Below are 26,910 nucleotides of genomic sequence, written 5' to 3' on the forward strand. Positions count from 1 at the left end.
TGCCTCACAATTTCTTGGCCAATATTTTCTTTTTAAATTTTGTGTCTTGCAGGTGGCATATGGTTGGATTTATTTGTCTTTGTCTTTTAGGGTGAAGTTTGACCCGTGTTTATTTACATTTGGTTTTACACTATTACATTTGGTTTTCTTTGTTAAGGCTCTTTGTTTTCTTTTTTGGCTGACTTTTGTTAAATGGACTGTGTTTGGCTTTTTGTTGACTTCTCACATGAGTAACAACTTGAATTCACATAGAGTAGTCCTCAAAACTAAAATTTCAGTAACCAGTAATCAGTTCTCTAACTGCTTTTAGTGTTCAGTGTTTTAAAGAAGATACCTCAGGATTTCTGAATTTTGTTTCTTCATCACAGAAACTCTTCATGTGTCTGGATAATTGTAGAACTTTTCTTTTTCCTTGATTCTGAAATGTTTTACTAGGATTTGCTGATATATTGGTGTTTTAAAATTAAGTTTATTCCTATATTATGGTACATACTTTAAATCTATGCCCAAATTTTATCTTCAGCAAAAATTTCTTCTATTGTATTTCATTTGTTCTGCCCACTCTCCCTCCCTCCCACGGAAATGCTATTATCTTCTAGTTTGAATTTTGCTGTCTGTTCTCTATCTTTGTCATCTTCTTTCACATTGTTGTTAGTATGTTATTGGTTTTCTCTTCTGCAGCATATATTACTCTATTAACTGCCTTCAATGTGTATTTTAATTCTTCTAAGAAACCTTCAATACCCTTAGTTCTCTTCTCACCTTTGATAACTTTCCTTTCTTCTGATTTCACCACGGCTAGGAAATCAGACACACCTCTGCTTACACCTGTACTGTAAATCAGACAGAGCAAATATCAGCTTCACAACTCAGATATTAGCAAGTGTTCTCTTAGTGAAATAAAGAGGTCAAAGTACTTTTTACTTTATTCTATAGACTTATTTATTGATGACAGTAGCATCATTTTTTTCAGTCAATTATTTGCTTTTTAAAAATTTTTATATAAATTTTAAATGTTACTTTCCATTTACAGTTATTACAAAATATTGGCTATATTCCCCATGTTGTACAATACATCCTTGAGTCTGTCTTACACCCAACTTGTTCTTCTGTGTTACCTTTCTCTTTATAGTTACCCTAAACTCATTTAACACTGTTTCCAATCTCAGTTGCATCCAAGTCTTCTGAAATAGCACATTGTGAGGTCAGGTGACCAATGTTCCTATCTTCTTCCCCACACATCCCTAAGTCCCTAAGTAAGGGACTGTCTTATCAACCCTACAAATTTACATCAGGTGTCATCAGCATCAAGATAGGAACAGATAGGTGCACTGCCTTATAGTGCACCTAGTCAGGAAACATCACCTTGTTTTTCAGATGAGGAAATTGAAAGACACTGACTTAGGAGGTTAAGAAACAACATGGACACAGTTTGTTAGCTGAAGGTTGGTTTTCTATTCCACGACCCTACCTGCGTAGGCAAAGTTATTGATGGGAAAAAGGGAAGGAGAGAGAGCGAGACAAAGAGAGACAAAGAGAGAGAGAGATTAAAATGTAATGTTTTTTCTGTGATCAGAATAAAAGGCTACAAGGCAATGGAATCCAAATCTCTTAATACTCAGGCAACTGATTTCCTGACCATTAATCTTAGGCATTTCCCAGTAGGATGAAAATGATAAAAACCATTTGGAAGTATTTCGAAAGTAACTACTCTCTGTAAATTTTTGCAAAAATAAACTGCTGACTTTCTGTTAAGATTAATAAAAGAATGACATCTTTAATTAATAATGTGCAAAATGAAATTTATATCTTAATGTGGAAAAACTTCAGTGGTTCATGTCCAATAAAATTTATATAGTGACCATTTACAACAAAGTAAGAAGAGTACACCTGAACATAAACGGAATTCATCTGTGCAAATAGATAATCCAGAAAGGAAAATAAAGATGTATTTTCTTCAGCATGTGAAAGACTTTCAGTAGTTGGTGGGAATCTCTTTTTATCAGGATCAACTGGAGGAGTGTACCTTTGTGTGGATATGAGGTTTTGCAAGACAGCTGAATTTTAAAAACTAACTGACATTTATTGGGAACATATCAGTTTCTACAATCACAGCATTCATATGATACAAGGTCTTATTCGTTTATATTTTTTTCCTTTCAATACTGTGTGAAATAAAATATAAAAAATAAATATTAAAATTTTAAAAATATGTTTACAAATTTTATTAAAATAAATGAAAATTTTAACTGAATAAGAAGTCCTTAAGGAAAAGCAAATACACAGGGAGTCAAAAAACAAATGATTTTTAATTTTTCCTGGGTTGCAGTAGTTGTTCTCAACTGCTGTTATGTACAGAAATCTTGGAGAAGCTAATAGAAAGAACAAACAATGTAATAAGATGGTTCAATGTGGGGACTGGGTAAGAAGGTAGGGAGAACAGGGCAGGGAAGGAACAGCTTGGTGGTCTGTTACCTGGGGTTGTTTGGGACTTGGTTCATTGTAATTAAATCAAACCGATTCAAATAACAAAGTATACCAAAGACCGCTAACCCTGTGAGTCCAAAAAACTACCAGCCCTAAGGTGAAAGGCAGGGGGTGTATGAATGAGTGATAAACATATCAAAACCCACACATACACACATATACACACACACACACACCATATACTGGTTGGTCCCAGAAGGAGCCCTTGAAATGATTTTGTAATTACAATTCTTTAAGAGTAAACCAACAAGCAGAGTGATAACAGCAAAGAACACTGGATAAAATAAGAAAAACTAGTTTTGGAACCAACTCTGGCACCTATATCTAAATAACCATCACATTAACCAGGGAGGGTCCTTAGGTTTCTTTCACATAAGGAAATATTTAGACATGTTTCCTTATGCCTAAAAGGAGTTGGTTAGACTAGGTGAGACTGTATCATCTCTAAGACATTTCTGTTTCTAACAACTGTTATTCTGTGATCATGCAATCAGTCTTTTGCTCTGTTGGCAAGTATGTAATTCCTAATACCCTGTACTTTTGTCAGGTAGATGGCTTACATGGGAAAATATAAGATGCTCTGGAACAACTGACAAAGGTTTTTTTTAATGGGACTATTATTTCTTTCTTATGTTACACATGCCTCTATGGAACAAAAGGAAAAAAATCCACAGTCTGTAGTTCTCATAGCATTCACGTATTTTAGATTTATCTCCTTGAGGGTTGAAGGGTAGGGAGAGAAGCAAAGAGCAATTTTTAGACTTGCCAAAGATTTAGTCAAACCACCAGATCTGACACTTACTAATTGTGTGATCATGGGAAAGTTTTTTAACTATTCTGACTCTCCATTTTCTTTATCTATAAATTTTAGAAAATAATAGAACCTACCTCATGAGGATGTTAGAGAAGTAAATGAGATGATGCTTTTATAGCATTTAGCATAACTCCAACACATAATGCTTCAGGACATGTTCATTAACATTATGTGTCTCTTAATAAATACCTATCGTTTATCAGAATAATTGCAGGAGTAGGAGTGGGGACAATATTTTCTTCTGCTGTTTGCATAAGCATATGCTTCTGTGTAGGCATTTTGTAGCTTTGCTTGAAAGCTTGAAAAAAAGAGGGTGACCATGAAACGTGGAAAATACCATGGAATGTTACAGTCTGTTTTCCGAGACCAGATGTTTTAAGTGCCTTCACTGTTCCTAAGATGATGCTATTTTCTTTTCAAAACCTGAAACGATGCTACATTTGTTTTCAGTGACTGCTGGCCCTAGTAAGCCTGCGAGTGGATTTGCAGAAGACAGTGCTGCGCAGAGAGAGGGTGTGTCAGACCTCCAGGAGGTGGTGTCCTTGAAGGAGCGGATGGCGAGGTACCAGGCAGCTGTTTCCAAGGGTGACTGCCGCAGCTCCTCCGCCAATGTAAGCTGCCTCTAGCGCTTCTGCATTAGGCAGGCTGCTTGTCTGCCTTCCACATGCCTCCGTAACACTGCACCATAAGAATACTACTGGACAATGGAATAAAGTAGAAAAAACACAGAACTAGTGTGTATCAAATCCAGAGTATCTGAAATTAAGCTTCAGCTCTGCCACTTATTAGTTGTGTGAACTTGAGCTACTATCTTAACCCTTCTCTGAACTTCAGTTTCCTTAACTGAAAAATGGGAAAAAACCATCTGCTGCAGAGGGTCTCTGTGAAGAGTAAAAGAGATAATTTACGTGTAAGCCTAAGGCACTGTATAAATGTGTTACTACTGCCATAATTATCATTTAACCTATAGCTATTCTCCTTGGGAAGGTTGGGAATTAATTTCAGATCTTAATAATGTGGGTCTACATGCTGCCCTCCTTGGTCTCATCTATAGTTCATTTAAATTCACTGGCAGTATAATTTCTTTTGCTTTTGTCGTTTCTCTGTATGCCCTAAATCCATTAGAAGTAGCTTAATCAACATAGAAATGAGGGAGATTAGCAATGTAGGGACTCTGCTAAACCAATTATGATTACAGGAAACAGCAGGATTCAGTAAGACCACCAGTTTTTAGAGCAAATGCATAATAAAGTCATATTCAAAAGAATTTGTTGGGTTCCATATTCTGTGGCCTTCGATCCACAGGATTTGGTAAGTCATTTTATCAGTAGCAGCTTTATAGCTTAATGGAATATAAGGATATTCTTTTATAATTATAATCTCCAAATTAGCAAAGTTGTTCATTTAACCAAAAGAGAAAGCGAGAGAGAGAATAGCCAAGAAGGCTGGTATTCTAAAATAGCTGCTCTGAACAATTTTCTTTACAAATCATTCAGAGACAAGAATGACTGTGCCAAACTCATTAACAATGTTGCAATTCTAGATGACATTTAAGTTTTTACATAGTTATTGAAATACATTTCAGGCGCACCATAGATTTTGAATGAATGTACAGAAATGACATAAGTAACTTCATCACTTCCAAAACTAATAGTATCCCTCCAGCGCCTCCTGCCACTCACTCTTCTTACATAGCACCCCCTGCTGGATCATTAAGGAACTTTACTACAAATTAGTATTCTAAATTGGAAACATGATTCTTGGTGAAGCAAGCGGACTTTGAAAATACCTAGTTAAAGACTGGTTGTTTAGTAAGCAATCTTTTATCTAGGAAGACTTTTATCTTGCTAAACACTAGGAGAATATACCATAAAACAAATTTGTATAAGGCATGATTCGTATTTATAGTGTACTAAAAGGAGAATATTTAAATTGGACACATAAGGAAACTAAATTATCTCACTATTTAATATAAAAATTTTAAATTTTAATGCTATTCTGAAGAAATTCTACATATAAGGAATTTAATAATCCTTCTCTTTCCTGCCCATTTACAGACAAAACAAATTCAGGGGCAGTGATTTATGGTAGATCATGCAATTAGACAGGGACAAAGCCAGACTAGATTCCAGTCTCTTGACTCTAGTACTCTTTTAACTATATTCAACTGCCTCCTCTTATATAAGAAAGCATCTTTGGTCCAAAAAAAGTGCCCTACTGTTTGGTTTGGCCCTAAACTAATATTCTGAGAAAAACTGAGCACACATATTGTCTCAGAGAAATCCTGATAAATATCTAAAGTAAAGCAAAATAACTGCCTTATTTGGTCAGTTGCATCAAATGTTTGTTCAATCAAAAAATCATGGAAACTGCTTATAACAAAATTTCTGTCTATACAAATAAACCAAATATTTTATGTGCAAAATTTGGAAGTCACTGATTTGGCCCCAAACTGAATCCATTATATTTCAGTCACATTGAAGTAGTTTCTCTTTGTCCTAGATCAGTTTCTCTTTGTCCTAGATCAGTTTCTCTTTGTCCTAGACTCAGGCAGATGGCATTTTGTTGAACCTAAACGAAAGGCCTGCCTGTGAAAAGGCATCGGTCCTCAGAAGCCCCCTAGAGGAGAAAGGAAAAGTAACATTTGTTAGGCAACAAAGTAACAGGTTCTGTACTGTGCAGTTTTATTTCCTTTATCTTTTTTAACACTTGCAAGAAATCTGTGAGAAATATATTGCTATTCCCAGTTTATAGGAAAGAAAACTGAGGTTCAGGAACTCTAGCCCAAGGTTTTAAGTGTCACAACTGGGATTAGAATTACTGTCTGTCCAACTCCCCAGACTGTTATTTCTATTATGCCCTACAAACCAAGAACAGTTCTTTGTAAAGGAAATTGCTGATTCTGTATGGAATATACTTACCTAGGTTTAAGTGTTATGTATTTAAATTAACTTATTATTAAAATAACATTAGGTAGGTTCTGTATTAAGTATTTAAATTAACTCGTTAATAGAATAATTATTATCGGCATATCCATTAAATTCCAAATCTTGTTTCTGTGTCCAAGAATAAGAAACATAGAATAAGGATAAACATTTTTAAAAAGGTTCAACACAAAGCAATCTAAGTTATGTGGTCATTTACAATTACATGGATTAGTTGGGATGTTAGTACATGGTGGTAAACAAGGCAAAGTGATCTCAGTCTGAGCAAAGAAACATCACTCCAGCTCATGGCCATAGGCTTCTCCTTGAGTAAGTCCTGCCATCTTACATATGTAAACTTTCCAAGCTGAGCTGAACAAGAAGACCTCATCACCACCACTAACTAAACTATAGCTCAAAGGACTTTCTCCCTTAGGCCGGAGAGCAGCATCAGGAGGGCTGGGGTCATGGTTGTACTACTAGTAGAAATAATCAACTATATGCGTTTTTGCCTGTGTAACATGATCTGATTCCAAAGCACAGTGTTAAAGTAAATGAATGGATATATCTGTTTTTTAATTCATTTAGTAGATAAGAGGCACCCTGTTCAGTATAGGAACTGATATTTTTGTGTAAATGCACACACTAGTAAAGTATCCACTCGTTAGCATAATTAATGAGGCTTACCAGATTAATTTGCACATCATTTGGACACTTTATAGTTGTTGGAAAAAGTAAGTTTCTTCTTAACAAAATTTGCCTTAATTTCTGTAATTTAATATGTATATATTGTCTGCATATGATCAGTTGAAGAAGGCCATTTATGTAAATTAAATGGCAGAGGGGGTAAAAGAAATATTGTAGCCTTAATTCACCCTTCCCTTTCTTTATCTTAAATTTCAAAAGAGATGCCATAATTTCTAATGACTTTAACATGTATCAAGTGACAGTAATTGACCAGGATTTACACATGAAGTTTGTTGCAGAATTTGATAGAATGTATCCCTTCTTTCCATAGAGTCAATGTGCATTTTCTTAAATATTTGGCAGTCCCTGTAACTAGGGAAAGGTTATGAACTTGATAAAGCAACCACTTGAGTATTTGCTAGTAATTCAGATAATCCTGAATATTAATTTCACCTCCAGTATTTTGGAGTATGGAAAACCCCAATTTAGTAGCTGTATTTTTAGTATTTGTTTGAGGAACTACATATTTGGGTAAAGATTTCAGGATCCCAGGAGTCCACAGTCTAAGGTATGGGAACCTCAGCTCACAGGCATTCAGTTACTCTCAGGTCTCAAGGTTTCCAGGGTTATGTCAGGACTAGGCCAGACCTCAGGAGACCTCCTGTGAATGAAGTGTCACTGAGTCTCCTCCCAGTTTCAGGTGGACCTGGATGTATCTTAGAGGAAAGTGGGTTGGCCTGGGGCCTGTTTGCTTGACAGTTGTCATCCCATCTGGGCTTGAGTGCCCGCTAGGCTGGGGAATGTGCTGAATCATCAGAACCAAAGCCTTTGAATTACTGCACTTCCCACAGGGGCATAATATCTGACAAGACTCCTCAAAGTTATTCAGGTTGTTCTAAATGACACCTACTGGAATAGGCTTTCTCATCTGTAAAATGCCCATGATAGACCTGAATCCTTCTAAACTTAGACATCCCCACCATAAATGACCGTATCTCACAGAACATGGAGAAGCATCAAGTGACAAAATGTATGTAAATACATAGAAAATCACTCAGCACTATGTATTAAGTAGTTGTTATTTTTACTAATATTAATATTTTTGTATATTAATAAAAATATGCTTCCCAAAATAGCTTCAAAGCTATTTTGTTCATCCTTAATGATTTAAATACATTTTGGAATAAGTCAAATGTTTTTTAATATTCTTAATAATGTGTTACCTATATTTGGAATTTTAATGACAACTTTGTTGTGGATTAAAATTGAATCCATTATTCTAATTTCTGCTAGTCTGTGTATTATGAGAGAAATCCATTCTAACAGATCTAATCTCCAGACATCAAAATCTATCTGAGATAAGGAAAATTAACTCAATATTTTGAAGATCCTCTGACTTTATATCAAAAGACTGATACAGGAAAAAACAACATGGAGAAATTATTTTTATTAAGGTTTTCTGTAATAAGATCCTCTGGAAATAATTGTGTATGTTAATATCTTTTTAATATACCACCCAATAATTATCAACCATTTTTTTAAAAATAGCTTGAGAATCCCATCCTGAGAAGATGTCAAGCTGAAATTTCCTTTTTCTTTCCTTTTTCTTCTCTTAGATGCTGGAAGAATCAGAAATGCGCACAGTGCCTGGTGGTTTGGCCAGAGTGAAGAAACAATTTGAGAAGGACAAAACTGCTTCTTCCTGTAATACCTTTACTCAGTACCAATACCAGCACCAGGGCAGATCTGAGCAGGTAGTACTACTGTTGGTAAAGGATAAATCATGTCTGGTTGAAACGCTTTCATTTCAGTGCTAATATAAAACACACATCCCTGCCCTCTTTGGTGGTATATTTATTTTCATTACTCATTAACAAGAATTGTAATTTTAAAATGTTTTAGAAAATCACCTTTAAAGCATATCAACGTATTGATTGATTTACTTGGAGCATTTTGCCATGTTTCTAGGGAATCATACTGGAATATTTTTTCTCTTGGCTTCTAATGTCTCAAACAAAAATGAAAATTAAATAGCCTAGGTTAGTCAACAGGTAAATAGAAATGTTGAGAACAATATTTACATTGAGCCTCTGCCTTTAGGTTATAATTCATGCTAAACTATCTGTTATTTGTTTGCATAGATTAAATTTGAAGCATTATTCAGCTGCTTATCGTGATGAGTTTTCTGCTTTCTTTAAAAATCACCAAACATTGAGTAGTGGAAACCAGATGTTATATAAAACTGCATAATACAACTTCTAAATGCTCTCTTATATAAAAGATTATTTCCCATTTCATTACTCCATTGTCATATATTACCGAATATTGTCATGGGTTATGATTTTTGAATGTGAAAATCTAAGTAATAAAACTCATTAGAGTGAGCCTGGCACTTTGGAAAATAGTAATTGTGCTGTAAACAGCTGGACTTAGGCCCAGGTTTTCCAGGAGGAAGAAAGTAACTGGGGTATTTCTGAAATGTTGTAGTCAGAGATAAATGTGGGGTTTGTTTTTGTTTTTTGGTTTTGTTTGTTTGTTTGCTTGCTTGTTTTTTCAGAAAACTCCCTAGGGTATTTAGAGTTGCCTAACTTGTGACTATTAAGGCAGTTGGGTTTGTAAGGTGGCATCAGGAGCAGTATATCAGATAGATTGATTAAAAGTCTGGTATGTGGAATAGTACTTGTTTTCTTTTTCTGGCTTTGTTTGAAAAGTAAACAAGAAAAAAATGTGCAATGTAAGTTGCTCACAATAAGTTTACGGTAAGATTTCTTTTAATTTTGCCTGAAGGAAATGTAATGTAAATAAATTAAGATTGGATATACTTGTGACCTAATGTATAGCTCTTGCAACATAGGATTCTAAGTGAATCAAGTATATGTGTTTACTTGAAACTGATCAACCACATGCTATATAGTCATCATTAATAATTTAAATAAAACCTACGTAGAAGTATAGGTAAAGTATTTCCATATCCTTTATTTTGCAGGGAAGCAGTGTGATAGAGTGTAAGGGCTATGGGACTTGTAGATCTGAGTTCACACACCACCTCTGACATTTATCAGCTGAGTCCCATAGACCCAGGGCCATCTTCATTGTGGGCAGTTAAACAGGGCTCCATACTTAGAGGGGCCCTGCACTTAGTTTCATGCTCTGCTGTCATCTTGAAATTCTTAATGATTTTTGAATAAGGGACCCTACATTTTCATTTTGCACTGGGTGTGGCAAATTATGTAGCCAGTACTACATAGTCCAAATTCATAACCCCCTCAAGTCTCAGTTTCTGTTGAGTTATGATGGAGAAACTGATGAGTGTATTGTCTATCTCATGAGGTGATTGTGGCGGTCAAAGATGACCAAGAGCAGTTTCCATGAAAGCATTTCATCATCTGTGAAACTTGGTATCAGTTAGGATGCTTTATATTGCAAAAGACCAAAAACCCAACCACAAGAGTCGTAAACCAAAAGGAACATTACAGATTCATAAAAATGCAGTCTTGTGGAAGGGAGGTTTGATGTAAGTTCCAGGGGTGTACTAGAGCAACTGGCTTGTACCAACTCTTTGATTATTACATTTTCAGGAATTTTGCAAACCAGATAATATCGTGTTAATAGCTTGAAATCAGCCATGTTGAGAATATTTATACCAAGGGAATTGGCAAATGCAAAAAATCAGGGATGTCCTTTCCCTTCCCTTCCCTTCCCTTCCCTTCTTCCTTCCTTCCCTCTTTCCTTCTTTTCTTTGAGAACCCATTATGAACCATTGATGTAATTAAGGACTCACAGTATGTCTCTAGCGTAGTAGCTAAGAGCACTGGGATGGAGCATGATCACCTAGGCCCAAATCCCTGCTCCTTCGTTTATTTATTTATTTATTTTATAAATTTATTTTATGTATTTATTTTTGGTTGCATTGGGTCTTCGTTGCTGCAGGCGGGCTTTCTCTAGTTGCAGCGAGCAGGGGCTACTCTTCGTTGCAGTGTGCGGGCTTCTCATTCTCTTGTTGCAGAGCACGGGCTCTAGGCACGCGGGCTTCAGTAGTTGTGGCATGCAGGCTCAGTAGTTGTGGCTCGCAGGCTCTAGAGCACAGGCTCAGTAGTTGTGGCGCACAGGCTTAGTTGCTCCGCGGCATGTGGGATCTTCCCAGACCAGGGCTTGAACCTGTGTCCCCTGCATTGGCAGGCAGATTCTTAACCACTGCACCACCAGGGAAGCCCTCCTTCATTTATTAGCTGAACGACATTAGGCAAGTTTCTTAACTTCTCTGTGTCTCAATTTCCTCAATTATAAAGTCAAGATTATAATAGTACCCACCTCATAGGTTTGTTAAGAGGATTAAGTAAGCTGTTTTTGTAAAGTGCTTAAGACTGTGCCTGGCCCTTTATAAGCGCTTCACAAGTGTTTGTTTAAAAAACTGGGTATCTCCTTGATCATATTTCTTCTTTTTTACCTCTCAGCCTCACTTCCTCTGGCCCCATTCTCTCCCAGGTTTTCCCCAGAAAGGAGTAAAAACGATGCAGAGAAAGAGTGAGAATCCTTTTCCCAGAAGCCCCAGGGAAAAAAACCTTACAGCATCTAATTGGCTCTAAGTGGAATACATATGCTCCCCCTAGAACTAAATTGCTGTAGCTAGAGGATGCTGATTGGCTGAGGCCTCTGTACCTGTTTACCTACGTGGAAGATCTCAGCATACCCTTATGAACAAAGAATAAATGAATGCTGGGTGAAAAACAAACACAACCAAACCAGCAAATATATATATATATATATATATATATATATATATCCACTATAAGCTCCTTGCAAATATAGTTTATTATTATAAGCTGTAGTTCCTTCTCTGTGACCATGACATACTAAAGTGTGTGAGAGTAATAAAAAAACAGGTGCTAAAAATCTGAATATCTGCATGACTCTGGGCCTGTAGTGACCTCTCTGGACTTCAGTTTCATTATCTACGTTTAGATACACTAATAATACCCCATAATTCCATGAGGAATAACTAAATCTAAGTCACAGTACAATGCAATATAAATAAAATATAAAGGGAATATATGGAAGGATAAACTAGTAAATATCATTTATTGAACTGTATGCAGAAGTCTGTAGGAAAATGAAAGAAAAAAGTCATCTGTATCTTAGACAATCGAATGACTAACTTATAATCCTTAATGGAAATTTGAGATACATATCAAATTTGGTTATGAGAGAGGAAAACATAGAAAAATCATGTCTTAGATATTTACTTAAACTTTTAAAGCTATCTGAATGCATTCTAAAAATCACTTCTTTTATCAGCAGGGATTGAGAACAAAACATTTACTGGTAGACAGACAGTTAATTCTGTCTTACCCAAGTTATTGTCGGCTCTGAGGGTGTTTTCAGTCTCTTTGTTGAAAGTACTTGAGATTTAGCTCTCTGCTAAGTCTGCCACTGGTCAGAAAAATATTTATTTTGCTGCCATATAAAAATTAATATTAGCTTGGAAATCAAGTTTAATTAGAGTTAAAAGAAAGAACATTTGTTTTGGATTTCTGACAATATTTAATATCACAATTAGTAATAATTTCATAAGGTGTAATAATTCAGTCCAATCTGCCTCTTTCCTTCCTAATGTATTGAAGTGAGCTATTTCAGGGTAATTAGCTATTTGGAAACAGTTTGTCTGGGAGATCAGCAATGGGACTAAACAAGTTTGGACAATTAAGCTATCTCTGAGGTTAAAGGTCCCTCTGTTTTTTGATTGATTATTTCATACCTATTGAAAAAGAGGTTCTGAGATAGGGGGGACAAAAGGAGGTACAAGATATAGGAACATTCATTTATGCCAGACATTTTAAACTTGGAATGATGTCCTATTTATGTGTTCTAGACTCATGCTTTATGGTTCTGCCTGTTTGACAGTTACCAGCATCACTGCTAGCCTGTGGAGTACCCTTATGTAAATTAGAAAAAGGAGCTACTCTCAACAGTCAGGGCCCCTGGGTGAAGGACGTTTGGGGTGAGGGTTCAGCCTCTTAGAAGAATGTGTTGGAGAAAACTTTATTAGGTGGCTCTGGTAGTTAGCACTACCCATTTTTAATATCACCCATTTAGATTCTGTTTTTCAAAGCAGCCATTACTGATTCCTGTAGATGTGAATGAAATCCAACCCTCCTTAAGGGATTATGAGCCATTCGGCATGTGTCCTGTTGATATTTAGGTTAGAAATATCACATTAGCATTGTTTCTGACTTTGTCTTAGGATTGAATTCTCAGAATTCTGTGCCAGTGAAAATCAGTAGGTTCTTAATGCTAGAATGGAAAGGACCATTTCAGAGGGATATTTTTAATCCACTCAGTACAGCAGGCTCCATTTGGGAAAAACAAAAAAACAATAACCCATCCCCTCATCCTTAAAGGGGTGTCTTGAAGTATGCTGGAGCAGATGTTGTTGGTATGAAATGGCCATTGTCTCTTTTCAGAGTTGATTTTCACTCACCCTTTCCATGGTTTCTGGGTTGTTGGTTTTTTTTTTAAGATTTTCTTCCTCTCTTTCTTCTTTTTTAACAGCTTTATTGAGATAATTTGCATACCATAGAACTCACCCATTTTAAGTGTACATTTCAATATCTGTTTAATATATTCACAAAGTTGTGCAGTGTCACCACGATCTAATTTTAGAACATTTCCTCTCCTCCAAAAAACAAACCTTGGACCCATTAGCAGTCTTAAGACGTTCCTTCTTTGTGCTATAGTCTCACATCCAGGGTTTGATTTTCATCCTCTCATGCTTATTTCCTCTTCGTTTTCTTTCTCTTTTATTTACACAGTACTGAGTAGCTCCTTGCGTATTAATCGTGAAGTCCTAGAAACCTCTTCTTTTCTGGAGTTGTTTTTTTTGTTTTTTTTTTTTCTTTTTCATTTTAAGTGGCTTAAGTAGGGAAGAGCAGATGGGCCCCCAAAAGTCTGGTAAGTAATCAGTGCGATACAGCGCTTAGGTAATTGCTGTCATGTGAAAATGGCTGCACTGAATCTATGTCAGGAGTCTAAAGTATTCCTGACCTTCACTCCCTGCCTCCAAGTCTGATGGGGACCAGTAGGGAGCTGCAAGACAGTATGTATCTTTCCGCATACATCTGCTGTTGCAAAAATCCTCATGTAAACATTAGCACTCTGTAGGATTATGTGGATTCGGAACAACCTCTGGACAATTTTTGGCTGATAGAAAATATTTTTGACAGGTTGTGACAGATATAATCTGACATCTGTGTGTTTTAGACTCTTTAAAGGTGACCCATAATTATTTTCTAGCAAAATAAACATATTTTATCAGCTAAACGTCCACATTGCAAAGCATTTCTCACGTAAATGTTTTAAACCTACCTTTAGCTTTCTGCCACATGCACGATTTTTCAAGGGCCTAGATTGCTATCAACAACCCCAGTCTAACCTAGATCTCTATCAGCACACAAGGTTGTGACCAAAATTGTGTCTTGAAAAGTTTTTTAGTTGTGTGCACAGTTTTAAAATGACTATTATAACTAAAGTAACCCCACTCAAAATGAGGCAGTTTAGACTAATGGTTAGGCCTATTGGCTCCAGAGTCAGACAGCCCAGGTTAGAATTCCCTGAGTTAACCACATAACCTATTCTGTGAAATGAGGATGAAGTAACAGGTGTGTTAAGAATAAAATGAGACAGTTCATGTAAAATTCTTACTAGAATGCCTGGCAGATATTAAATGTTGAGCAAACACCAGCTATTATCATTAGTAGTGTTGCCACTAAAGCATAATCCAGTGGTAATTATTCTCAAAGTAGACTGCGATTCATAAACATTTACGTATAGGTAAGATGACAAAGAAGGATGGCATTGTTCTGTGCCTCACACCTTAACTTTTTTTTCAGTTTTTTAGCCTGGGGAGACAGAATCATTTCCTAGAAGCTCATTAGGCAATTAAGGATTAGTTTAAAATTAACATCCCTGTACATGCTTTGCAACTGGTGACCTCCTGCTACCCAGTCTCCATCTGTCTCCTCTCTTCCTACCCGTGTCCACCTTCCTATAGCTCTAGGTCTTGGTGGAATCCCACATTTTTTCCTGCAGAAGTTGAATGGAAAAGAATTATATTTGGTAAAAAAAAATTTCCTTGCTCAAGATGCGAAGCCAATTAACTGCATTTAGTACTGCTTTTCCCAACTATGAGGAAAACAAAAGCAAAAACACAAACTAAACTCTGTGAAAATGTGTATTTCTCAGGATAAAAGCCTTTTTCTACCAGCCCCAACAAACCACTAATTCTTCTCCTGCTTCCATAAAGCCCGTATGTGCCTGGTTTGTCTAGAAATGGGGCTTCCAGTACTTATGGAGCGCCTATTACGTGCTTCTACCCCAGGCCTCCCTGGGTTGGGGTACAGGAATGTAGTAGGAGTGGGTTTCAATAAGTCCTCTGTCTGCTGGTTTCTACATCTGGACCTGAAGCAAGACCTCTTCAGAGCTCCTGACATGTCTCCTCCTACCTTTTCTCTGACTGGATAAGGATTTAGAATTGACCTGAAATCTCAGTGGGAGCTCTTGTCATCTAAGTCTCCTAGGCTCTCAGTAAGGTGGTCCTCAGGTCATACACTGGAACTCCTCAGGCAGCCCAGGTCATTCTGGTTTCATTGTCCTGGCATGTGGTCAGGGATCAGGGAATTTTATAGCCCTCCCGGGGAATCTCATGTGCAGCAATGAGCATGGCAGCGCAAGCTTGAGCCAGGATTTGTTACCCCAGAGATGACCACTCCCCTCTTAGTTTCTCATCTGAGGCTTCTCCACTGCCCACCTCATTCTTCACTCTGATACCAAGGCCCTTCTATTTCTACTGAGATTTCTCTTGAAATCTGCGAAGAATAGAACAGGGGCTGCTGAGGATAGAGAAATCAAGGGCTTAAAAAAATCATGGTGAATATAATAAATGCCAATCAGCCAAACGACCAATTTACTGGTACCTCCAAGCCCAGTTAACTCCCTTGTTAATGGCAGACTGTATTAAAATAGTGGGGTTTTTTTTTTGCATATATACAAAGATATATTCAAATATTTTTTAAAAACTAGATAATGGAGTGATATAAGTGAACTAAAGAAATATATATCAAAGCATTTAGAATAAAAATAAACTAAAAATAATGAATTTATTAGCTTAAGCTCCACTGATATGACAATAATTAATTAAGACTGAGATTTAACTCATTAATATTGCCATCTTTCATTAAAAAACCTTAATTTCATAGGATTATATAATCTGGATACCTAATGTCTCTTGGGTTTGTACCTTTGATATTTCTATAAAAATAATATTAATTTCTGAAAGACGTAAGACGATTATAAAGTGACAAACCTTATTAAATCATGTAGTAACATGCTCATAGACATTTGGCTCGTTACACAGCTAAACAAATATGTGGACTCCCCCTGGGATACAAGGTGTGCCCATAAAGCACTATAAGACTGTCTTATGTGATCTACTGGCATTAATCACATTACTCTAGAGCCACACACTATAACTCTCAACTTCTGCTGTCCCCAAATGAAGTTGATGGTAATTGCTAACTGTCTACTGAGGTGTGACCATAAAGTCTCAGTCATGGTTCCTTTGCAACTTCCAACTTCAGCTTCTTTTGCAGAATCTGTTGGTAGATGCTAGTGCACAGAGGGATTCACACCTCCCTCCCCTGGGACAGCACTGCAGGCCATTCCAGTGCATCATTATAAAGGGAAACACATTCCAACCCCACACTGTGAAGACATCCGCAAAGCATTTGCCTGGGTCTTGTGTGGAAACTCTATCTTCCTGATGAAACAGTATAGTCCATCCAATGTGTGCATTCTCCCTGGGTTCCTTTACTGTGCTGAAAATGAGCAAACAAACTAATCTACCTGGTGGCTTGGAGGGGTTTAGAAACATTACCAGAGGAAGGGGGCCCCCGGCACATTTTCTCAGGCAGTCAGGGCCTCAGTGAATGGTACAAATACTCATAAGTAAAACTGAGTTGCAAGATTCAATCCTTTCAAAAAACCTTGAATTGGTTGCTTTTCTATGATTCATCTTATTCTCCAAAATAAAATTTGTAGTAGTAACATTTACCCCAATTATTGGAGTATTACTATCAAAGTTTCTCTTTTTCTTAATGGTACTGTGAGTTTTCTGTTTCTGAAACCTATTTGTTCTTATAGAATCCATTTTCAGTTTCATTTACAGAAGACAAGTATACATACAGATATACCCTTCACTCCTTTAAAGTGAAAGGAATTGGGAGAAAAGGTGGGGTATTGTTCTTATCACAGGGCCTATGGTTATTGAGAGAGTGTCACCTAGACCCTTTCCTCAAAGACACAAAGTGAGAGCACAGAGTTTCATGTTCTTAGAGCTTCAGCAGGTGATCTGAAAAAGTTTTTGATGTTGATAAAGATGTAAAACACAGATGTTTTGACATAATCAAATTTTATGTCTTCTTTTATGGGAGGGAGTGGATATTTAGGGAAAGTTGGAAAAGAAAAAAAAATACATTTGTATAGCCCCTTCTTCAGTCTGGTCTCCTATTAGTTTAGAATTATAACTGTGCTCTTAGTATAATTATGCTTAATAGAATTCTCAAGTATATAGACAATATCTTATAATATACTAATTAAATTTACTTTCTTTTTAAATTTTATAATAGAATGGCAAGATATAGAATTTTAAGTTCTGAGATTTTGCTAGTTTGTGAGGAGCAAGGAAAATTATAACAACAAAGGAAACCCTTAACATTACACAATCATTTTGTTTGCAGAGCTTAGTAAAATCTGCAAAATGTTTTTTCCACATGATTACTTTTATAAAACGGGTGTTTTCTGTAAGCACTTGACATCAGAGGATATTATTAGCTCTTTCTGCTGCTTCTGGGTCTGATATTTCTCAGAATAAACCTGTCTTCATGGATCTCTGAAAATGATTGGATTGAGTCAAGCTTGTCCATTCTTTTGGGTGTTCATTTATTTATTAGTTTGCATAATTACAAATGAATTATCATGCTAAAAAAAACTGGAAGAACACAAGGCCTGAGCAAAGGAAGAGGCATTAAGAGATTCTGTCCTTAGCACCATGCTCTTACAGAGATATGTTTAAGAAATCCTTCATTTTTTCCAGCTTCTTTGCAAATCTCAACATCACAGAACCCAGAGTAAGATTACATCTCCTTCTAACAGCTTTTTCTTGTCCTTGTTCTTTATCCCTATCTATCCTGAGTGATCTACCCAGCGTGGTCCAAGAAACAGCTTTTTAGGAGACTACTTCATTTCTAACCCCATCAGGAGGACAGGGCACATCATATACCAGCCACTAGATGGACACCAAGAGGGGGAGAAGTGCTCAATTCATCTTCCTTATCCTTGGGTAAATACCAGGGTCTTCTAGAGACGTCATCCTGCTATGGCATTTGAAATGCCTCCCTTGGATCCTGCAATTCATCATATTGCGAAGTGTGTAGAACTGTTTGGGGAGGTTTAGGGTGCTTCGATGAAGTCAGTACTTTAGGCTGGGGTTCAGTTTGTGAGCCTTTTATCAGAAGCATTTTGTATCACTATTCTAAAGATATCAACAAATTCCCCCCAATCTTATTTTCTGTGTTTTGTTTTTCTTTTAGAGGATCAAAAATAGTTTTCCTTTTTTTCCTCAGTTGCTTTTCTTTCCTGTCTTTATTTTTTCCAGGCCTTTCATTACTAGAGAGGGGATTATGATAATGAGAGTGTACCATCTAGTCTGGGTACAGAAAATAGAGAAAGAAAAGCAATAATTTGTGGGGAGGAGGGAGTGTGAAAAAAAATACCGATGAGAGAATTATAGATGCTTACATACAGAGCTACTTTTTCTATATCAGAATCAGATGCAAATATGTTGATTTCCTCCTGTAAGAGTAGTGGTGAGACAGACAGTATCATGTCACACAAAATACAGGTTAAATTACTTAAATATAATGATCATAGGCTCTGTGTTTGGCACCTATGCTCAGTATTATTTCTCTTCTTATAATTTTGAGATACATGATCAAGTATTTATCCTTTACTGTTTCATAGACCACTATACTTGAAATAAGTTTTAAAGATAACTCCTAAATGAGTTTAGTGATAACTCCTTAGCAAAGCCTGTTTGAATCTCATCCGCTCTGATGCATTCTTATAGAACCAACTTGATCTTCAGTCATGAGTCTTCAGCAAGTGGGTGGGTACCGTATCCTTTACAGTGCCCTGGAACTGATAAGTGTAATTGGGAGAAAATCCAGTACAGATCAAAGGGTATGTCCTTAAATTTCATTTCATCTGATTTGTTTCTATAAATCTATAGGAGTTAAATGGCTCAATTTTTATAAGCTGTAGATGTATATTTTTAGGCAAAATGAAACTATTTAAGCATCTACTTAAAGCAAATCGTTCTTTATCTTTTTTAGTAAGAACCTTGTTTCAATTTTGAGACCCTTCTAACCTCTGACATTGATTTTTATATTTCTTGAAATCTTTGCACTTGATGACTGATATTATACTGATAGAAAAGATGGTTCACTGAATCAACAACCCTAAAAGAAATAAAGAAAACTGTGTGATTACCTGATATACTGGTGAAAAGCATATTAGGGTAAAAGACTCAGTGATTTTTTTCAAAAAAATGAATATACAATAAAAATTACAGCACATGATTGTTAATTTTTAGATTCTTTGAAGGCATTTCAGTGCAGTTCTTCAGCATACTTAGCTAGTTGAGAATAACTCTCCTTCTTTCTTGTCCCTACTTTAAATGCACTTTAGGTACATCACAAGTGCACGTTGAGCACATCACTTATTGCTTTTAGGTGTTAAAAGCATTGACTCAAAACAACTGGTTGATTGAATTCTTGTTAATCTCTATATTCATGGTATATGTTTGGAATTTTCAAATCTTGCACAGCATTTTCCCTTCAACTCCTTTTCCTGGTTAAGTCCATGGGTAATCAACATGTAGAATTTTAAAATGGTAAAATTCTTAAGAAATTAGATGTTATAAAGTGTGAAGGGCCTTGTATATTTCCTGACACATAACAGCACTCAATCAATGGTAGCTCCTTCTATCTATCTCCTTCAATGCTTCCCTACTCTCTACCCCAACAGATTACAAATGAGGATTCTAAGTGAGACTGAAATTAGCTGTGATTTACTTACCTGATTTCTCATTTGAATTGATGACAAACTCCAGCCCATAACCCAACATTCCTGTCTCTACTTCAATCTCTTTCCAGTCCCCATTTTACTAGTAGATACATTCACCAGTGAAATTGCAACTAATTACCCTTTTATTTTTCCTGATTTTTCCTCATTGTGAAGAAAACCCAAATGATCAGAGTAATTAATTTGTAGTCATAATTAATAATTATCCTGAAATGCTTTGTTTGCATGGATTATCTTGGAATGCTTACATCAGAGCCAAATCTGTTTTATGGTGCTTTTTCCTTCTTCTTGGATTTTATATAAGGATTTAAAATGTATTCCTCCCAGTGAGCAAGACTGATGACCATAAAGGCTCAGAGGGACAGTGAAAGAAGGAGGCAGGTTTGTAAAACAGGAACTCTTCATGACCCTATTAGCAGGCAAATTGTACTGTCTCAGTCTTCCTAAAGGAACTTGTAATGTTGCATGGAACATATATTGCCAAGAAATAAGCCCAAATCAATTTCATCATAGGACATGAGTAGCGTTCTCTACTATGTTATGTGTTGTCAAAAATGAGTGGCATTCCTTTTCTTGTGTTTTTAACTGGTTTCTGTTTGGTTAATAAGACCTCCGTGTTGACAAATAATACTTTCTTAGGAGAGGTAATGTGCACTTTTCATTCTTTTGGACATCTGAACCTCCTGTACTTGGGGACTCCACCACGCCATGAGGCAAAACCAGCCTCCACTAGGAGAAGCTGCAAATACCATACACTCACTCTCCTGGCCCTCCTGGTATCTAGGACCCAAGCTTGTGAACTAGACTGCACCAATCAGACACCTCCAACTCAGTCTTAGCATAAAGAAGTAATGAAATCGCATGAGAAGCAGGGACTATGCGGAATCAGTTTTGGTGATGGCTGGTGGCGGAGATTAGCTACATCAATTTTCAAGAAAGAGCCATTCTAGAAGCAATATCTGTTATGTAGTATCAGTGGCTTTGGCAATGAGTGTGTCCAGTGTCAGCAGCACGGGTGCCTTCTCCAGAAGGTTCTGCAGCATTTTTCAGCACTGTTCCTGGCTACAAAACCTCCAAGTCTTATTCTGTGAGAATAAGTATATTTCTGGAGTCTTATTCCTGGAGAGTCTGTGAAATACACTTCTGCTATGAAATGTCTCTTTAACAAAGTACCTGTCCTATTTAAATCAGTTAGACTCTGATGCTTGACAATGGGAGCTGTGACTGATAAAACAATATATAAATTACAAATCTTAACATTCTTATTTTATCGTCTAGATGAGAGGCACACAACAGGACCTTTTAGGAAAGAGTCAAGTGTGAGAAGAATTGTATAATAGTAGATTAAATCACTGTGAACTGACTCTCCACTGGGTACCAGTTCATGAACGATGAACCAGAGAAAAACTGGATAGGTGATCAGAAAGCCACTCTCTGGCCATGCCTCTATAGAAATGTCCATGTCCTAGGGGCCAGAATGACTTAGAAGAGTTATGCATAGGCACCTTTTTGCTTCTCTTTGAAAAATCCCCCAAATCCACTACTTCTCTGGTTGAAAAAAATGTACATATTGAAATTTGTTTTTTCTTTCGTTTCTGGGCTTAATTCTACAATGAAAAAATTCATGGCAAAATTTATTGACATAACCACAGACAATCTACTTTCCTTCAATCTTTTTTTTTTTTTTTGCCTTGTTTACTATGTATCCCAAATTACTAGGAAAATAGCTGATGCAGAGTAAGTGTGCAATGAATATGTTAAGCAAAGATAGCAAATACTAATGTAGCACTTATGAGCCAGGTTTTCACATATGTTAACTGACTTTCTCCTCACAATAACCTTCTGAGATAGGCATTATTTTTAGCTGCCTGCCCCCTACTTTTTTTTTTTAATATTATTTTTATTTATTTATTTTTGGCTGTGTTGGGTCTTCGTTTCTGTGCTAGGGCTTTCTCTAGTTGCGGCAAGCGGGGGCCACTCTTCATCGCGGTGCGCGGGCCTCTCACCGTCGCGGCCTCTCTTGTTGCGGAGCACGGGCTCCAGACGCGCAGGCTCAGCAGCTGTGGCTCACGGGCCCAGTTGCTCCATGGCATGTGGGATCTTCCCAGACCAGGGCTCGAACCCGTGTCCCCTGCATTGGCAGGCAGACTGCCAACCACTGCGCCACCAGGGAAGCCCCCCCCTACTTTTTTTTTGACAAGAAATGAACTCATGGAAGATCTAAGTAACTTGCCCAAGAAAGTGATCAAATGTGATCCTAACTCAGGAAAGCTGACTCCAGAGTCTGTGCCTTATTTTTTTTTTTATTCAGCTGATAGTCATTAAGCACTCACCATATGTCAAGCACAAAAGATTCAATGATGAGTATGATATTATTTTGCCCTCAAGAAGCTCACTCTATCAGAGAGAAACACATATAACAAATAATTACAAGTGCAATATGGTAGATTCTATCATGGAAAATATAAATGAGGTTTGTTGGGACACAAGGAGGTTGTGATAAACTTTACTCTGGATGAAGGATGGTCAAGGAGGGGAATCTGAGGGTGGAGGATGCTTCAGCTGAGACTTAAAATAATTTTTTATAAATACAGAGTCACATTCTAGGTGAAAGGAACAACTTATGCAAAAGGTAAAATAGTATATTTGTGAATATAGTGAGGCACAATTGAGTCATGAAGCTGGAGATGTAGCCGAAGGCTGTATAAGAGAGAAACTTATATGCTATAATAAAGAATTTTTACTTTATTCTAAGGCAATCAAAAACCATTGAAGAAACAAACAGGGGAGTAAGATGAATAGATATGCATTTAAGAAACATTTTTTCTAGTTGTATAGGATTGATATAAATGGTGTCGAGGGGCTTCCCTGGTGGCACAGTGGTTGAGAATCCGCCTGCCAATGCAGGGGACACGGGTTCGAGCCCTGGTCTGGGAAGATCCCACATGCCGAGGAGCAACTAGGCCCATGAGCCACAACTACTGAGCCTGCGCATCTGGAGCCTGTGCTCCGCAACAAGAGAGGCCGCGACAGTGAGAGGCCCGCGCACCGCGATGAAGAGTGGCCCCCGCTTGCCGCAACTAGAGAAAGCCCTCGCACAGAAACGAAGACCCAACACAGCCAAAAAAAAAAAAAAAAAAAAATGGTGTCGAGGTTAGACTGAAGAAGGTAAGTTAGGAGACTACTGAAATAGCAGATTAAATACATGAGGACTTAAACGGGTCAGAAGTTCTAGGGTAAAGAGGGCATTGACTCAAAAGATAACTAAAGATAGAATTGGAAGAGCTTATAAATCAATTGGATATTGGTGAAGAGGGGTAATAATAAAAAGGTAGAATTCTTCCGTTTCTCTCTTTTGGTTTGCATTAATTAATGTAAGATATATGTTACCCCTGCTATTCTTTCTCTTTAAAATTTTTTCATTCTTTTTGCAAGCTTTTTTTTGTAATTTCACTGCTCCTTGAGACTAAGTTTTAGCCTCTTTTATTGTACTTTTATGTTTATTTATATCCAAGTGCCTTTTTTGTTTTAAGATGCCTTACGTCTATGTTAGATTGAACTCTTGTATACGTGTATGTGTGTGTGTCTGTGTGTGTGTGTATAAAAAACACACATCTACATAAAACTTCTAGAAGGTGTCCTTTACTGAAAATTGAATGTTTTTATGTATCCTGTTCTTTTTAGTTTGTCAAATAAGTATTGTTGTTTATATTACTAATATGTTTGATGGCCCAGTTGAAAATACATCTTTTACATGTTCTTTTAATGTACCTTCAGCATTTTTGGACGCTGGGATATGGCTCTATAAATAACACTTTGGGGAAAGTAGAGGACAAAGTTTTAGTAGTGAAAGCTGGCATTACTTATTCATAAACCTCCCTCTTTGAAGTCAAATATTCCTACTTTCAAATTAAGTATTTTTATTAAAAAATTATAAGTTTTGCTCTTTATAGCTAAATATGACCAAAGCATAATTGTTTTGAGCACAGAAAGAGCTGAAATTAATTGAATGATAGTGCTTCTCTCAGAGATTTTTACAACAAACCTGCATAATTCATGCATGTGTATATATTACAAATCTTGTCTCAAGAGAATTTCAAGCTAAGTGAGCCATTTTTATTCCATTAGATATGTATGTACATTTTTTAAAATTAATTAATTAATTTATTTGGCTGTACCGGGTCTTTGTTGCGGCGTGTAGGATCTTTTTAGCTGTGGAATGCAGGCTCTTAGTTGCAGCATGCGGGATCTAGTTCCCTGACCAGGGATCTAACCCAGGCATTGGGAGCACAGAGTCTTAACCGCTGGACCACCAGGGAAATCCTGTACATATTTTTATATATTGCACAGATATAGAGATAGATGAATAGACAGATGATTGATATGTAGATAGGTTGGTAGATAAAACTTTTACTAAAACAGTACTGACAATGCCTAGCATAATGCTATAGAGATAGTTGGTGCTCAGTAGCTATTAGTTGAATAAATAAATGTATAAGTGAAGCTATATACGATCACTCACATTTAGGGATGCAGTGATTTCAAAGGAAAAAGTTACTATCTTAATTTTTTTTCTGAATGTTTTGCATCATCAGTCTCTTAGGATCCAACAGTCCAACTAGGACACACTCATAGCTTCAGGCAGCATTACTACTGAACCAAGTAAAATTGTAGTCTTCACTTCCAAATATATTGCGTTATATGAAGAATCATGACTTACATTTGCCTTGATTCTTCTTTTCCCTTGATATTAAAAATAAGGATAAAGTATTGTCTTTTATTGTCATCATAAATACCTCAGCTTAATTTTTTGATGTCGTAGTAATTCTGCTCAACACATTTCTACTGCTATTTCTACATGATGCTTGGCAATACATCAGATTCACAAACTCAATGAATAATAACAATTCACTAAAAAAAGAACATACAGACTAGTTTTTTTTTTAGCACCATGAACATCTTTTTATAAAAAGACCACCTGAAAATAGATTTTCCTATTTTTCAATGTTCTTTACCTTTTTGTATGTGTTTATTACCTTCGTGTATTTTTTGGTTTCTTGGTGCAGGCTTCTCCTCCCTCTAATGATGTCAACTGCTCTTCACAGCGTCACAGCACTGCCCATATTCTTCCATAAATGTTCTGATCACTTGCAATGTTATCCAGAGACCTCTTCTGCATATACTTTGTCAGTGACTGACATGTTATTGTTATATGCATCAGCTTCAGTAACTCCACCTACAAGTCATAAAATGTTCAGTGTCAAAGATTGTCAGCCAAAATACCAAAAAATAAGATCATAGGATTATGTGGGGAAAAAATAGAATTTTAATTTTTAAATTAGATTTTTATAAAATCATAAAATGTTCACACTCCTGGGAAAAAAGTGACTATTTGCTCATGATATTACTATTGACTATTTGCTCATAATATTACTATTCACTCCTTGATATTTTGGGGGGCATCTACTCTCTACCAGGAAGCTAAATATTGGGATTTGAGGATGCATGAATTCAGTTAAAGGAAAGGGTCGTATTATCAAGTAATGAATGTGAAATGGATAGGTAGATAATAGAGGTGTGTACTGACCATACAGGAATACAATAAAAGAAGCAGTAATAGGGAACTCTGTATAGAGAAGTCAGGAAAGGTTTCAAATAGAAAATAATTTTTGAGCCAAGACTCAGAAGTGTATAGTGAATGAGGAAAAGCCCTAACCTGAAGCTCCAATACTAGGGATGTCAAATTTTATACTGTAAAGTTTTCAAGTAAAATTTTAAAACGTAAAGAGAAAACTCAGGGCAAAAAGAAAACATGTTTGAATTCAAACATATCAAAATCTAGACAAACACAATATATCAACCACAAATTTTTATGCTCCTCACTTAAAAGAAAGAACTGATTATTCTTTCAAACCTTGAATCAACTGACATTTTTGCTAACATAAATAGCACATTTTTGGTATTGTTTCTGTCTGTTTGACAACGATGCATATAACATTAATACATCATAACCCTTCCTAGTTTTATTAAGAATGAGGTTAGTGACGGGTAAAATTGCTGAGTTACTGGCATTGAGCATGAGCTGTTTTTTCCACTCTAGTGAGGCAGTTATCATCTACTCTTCTGCCAGTCTTCCATCACACTTTTTTCTACTGGGTGTACTTCTAAGAGTCACAATAATAGTGAGTCACCATAAAAAGTCTGTCCTTTTCTTTCCTTACTCATTATGCTAGCATGAGTTTGCATTTTTATCAGTGGAAATGTACAATGTCTTTTCCTGTAATGATAATAACAGTGGCAAGTTGGGTAGGCAGAGTGTGAACTCTATCCTGTGCTGGAGAAATCTCCTTAGGAGAAGTGTACATCCATGAGAGACTTTTGTAATATACTTGACTAATCTATGAGCTGATATCAGATTGGCGTGAGCTATGCAAATATTATAACATTTTGTGATCATGCCACATTTTCTCCTTTAGATTCCAAAATTAGACCACGTGTATCATCTGTGTTTCTTTTCATGGATGAATGAGATTTAAAAAAAGAGTTGAAGTGTGACTTAGTAACTTACCCAAGATTATAGCATATCTAATATAAAGGAGGGAATGAGTACTATCCCCATTCCTGACTTGGTTAATCCACCTGTGAACAAAACTGCATTTTTCTTCTTGCAGCCCAATCTATATTTGAATTTAATTTTTAAGTACCAATTTCATGAACTGTTTCATGTGAATTTGCATATGGTATTCTGGCCAGAATTCTTTATTACATTTTATTTGTATAATTTGATTTCTTCCTGAGCATTAT

The 26,910-nt window shown here is 36.5% G+C and overlaps 1 protein-coding gene across 2 annotated transcripts in view; it reads left to right on the forward strand.

Annotated features, from left to right (window-relative positions):
* XIRP2 (xin actin binding repeat containing 2) overlaps positions 1-26,910 on the forward strand; it is a 65,129-nt gene that overhangs the window by 18,772 nt on the left and 19,447 nt on the right. For both annotated transcript variants that reach the window (XM_082464819.1, XM_082464820.1), the window contains exons 2-3: positions 3,752-3,912; positions 8,529-8,666. In XM_082464819.1, coding sequence (XP_082320945.1) covers positions 3,856-3,912; positions 8,529-8,666 — 195 coding nt within the window. In that variant the 5' untranslated portion in view covers positions 3,752-3,855. The remainder of the gene's footprint in view (positions 1-3,751; positions 3,913-8,528; positions 8,667-26,910) is intronic.

Source organism: Balaenoptera physalus (genome assembly GCF_965194825.1).
Source record: "Balaenoptera physalus genome assembly, chromosome: 6".
Classification (NCBI taxonomy): Eukaryota; Metazoa; Chordata; class Mammalia; order Artiodactyla; family Balaenopteridae; genus Balaenoptera; species Balaenoptera physalus.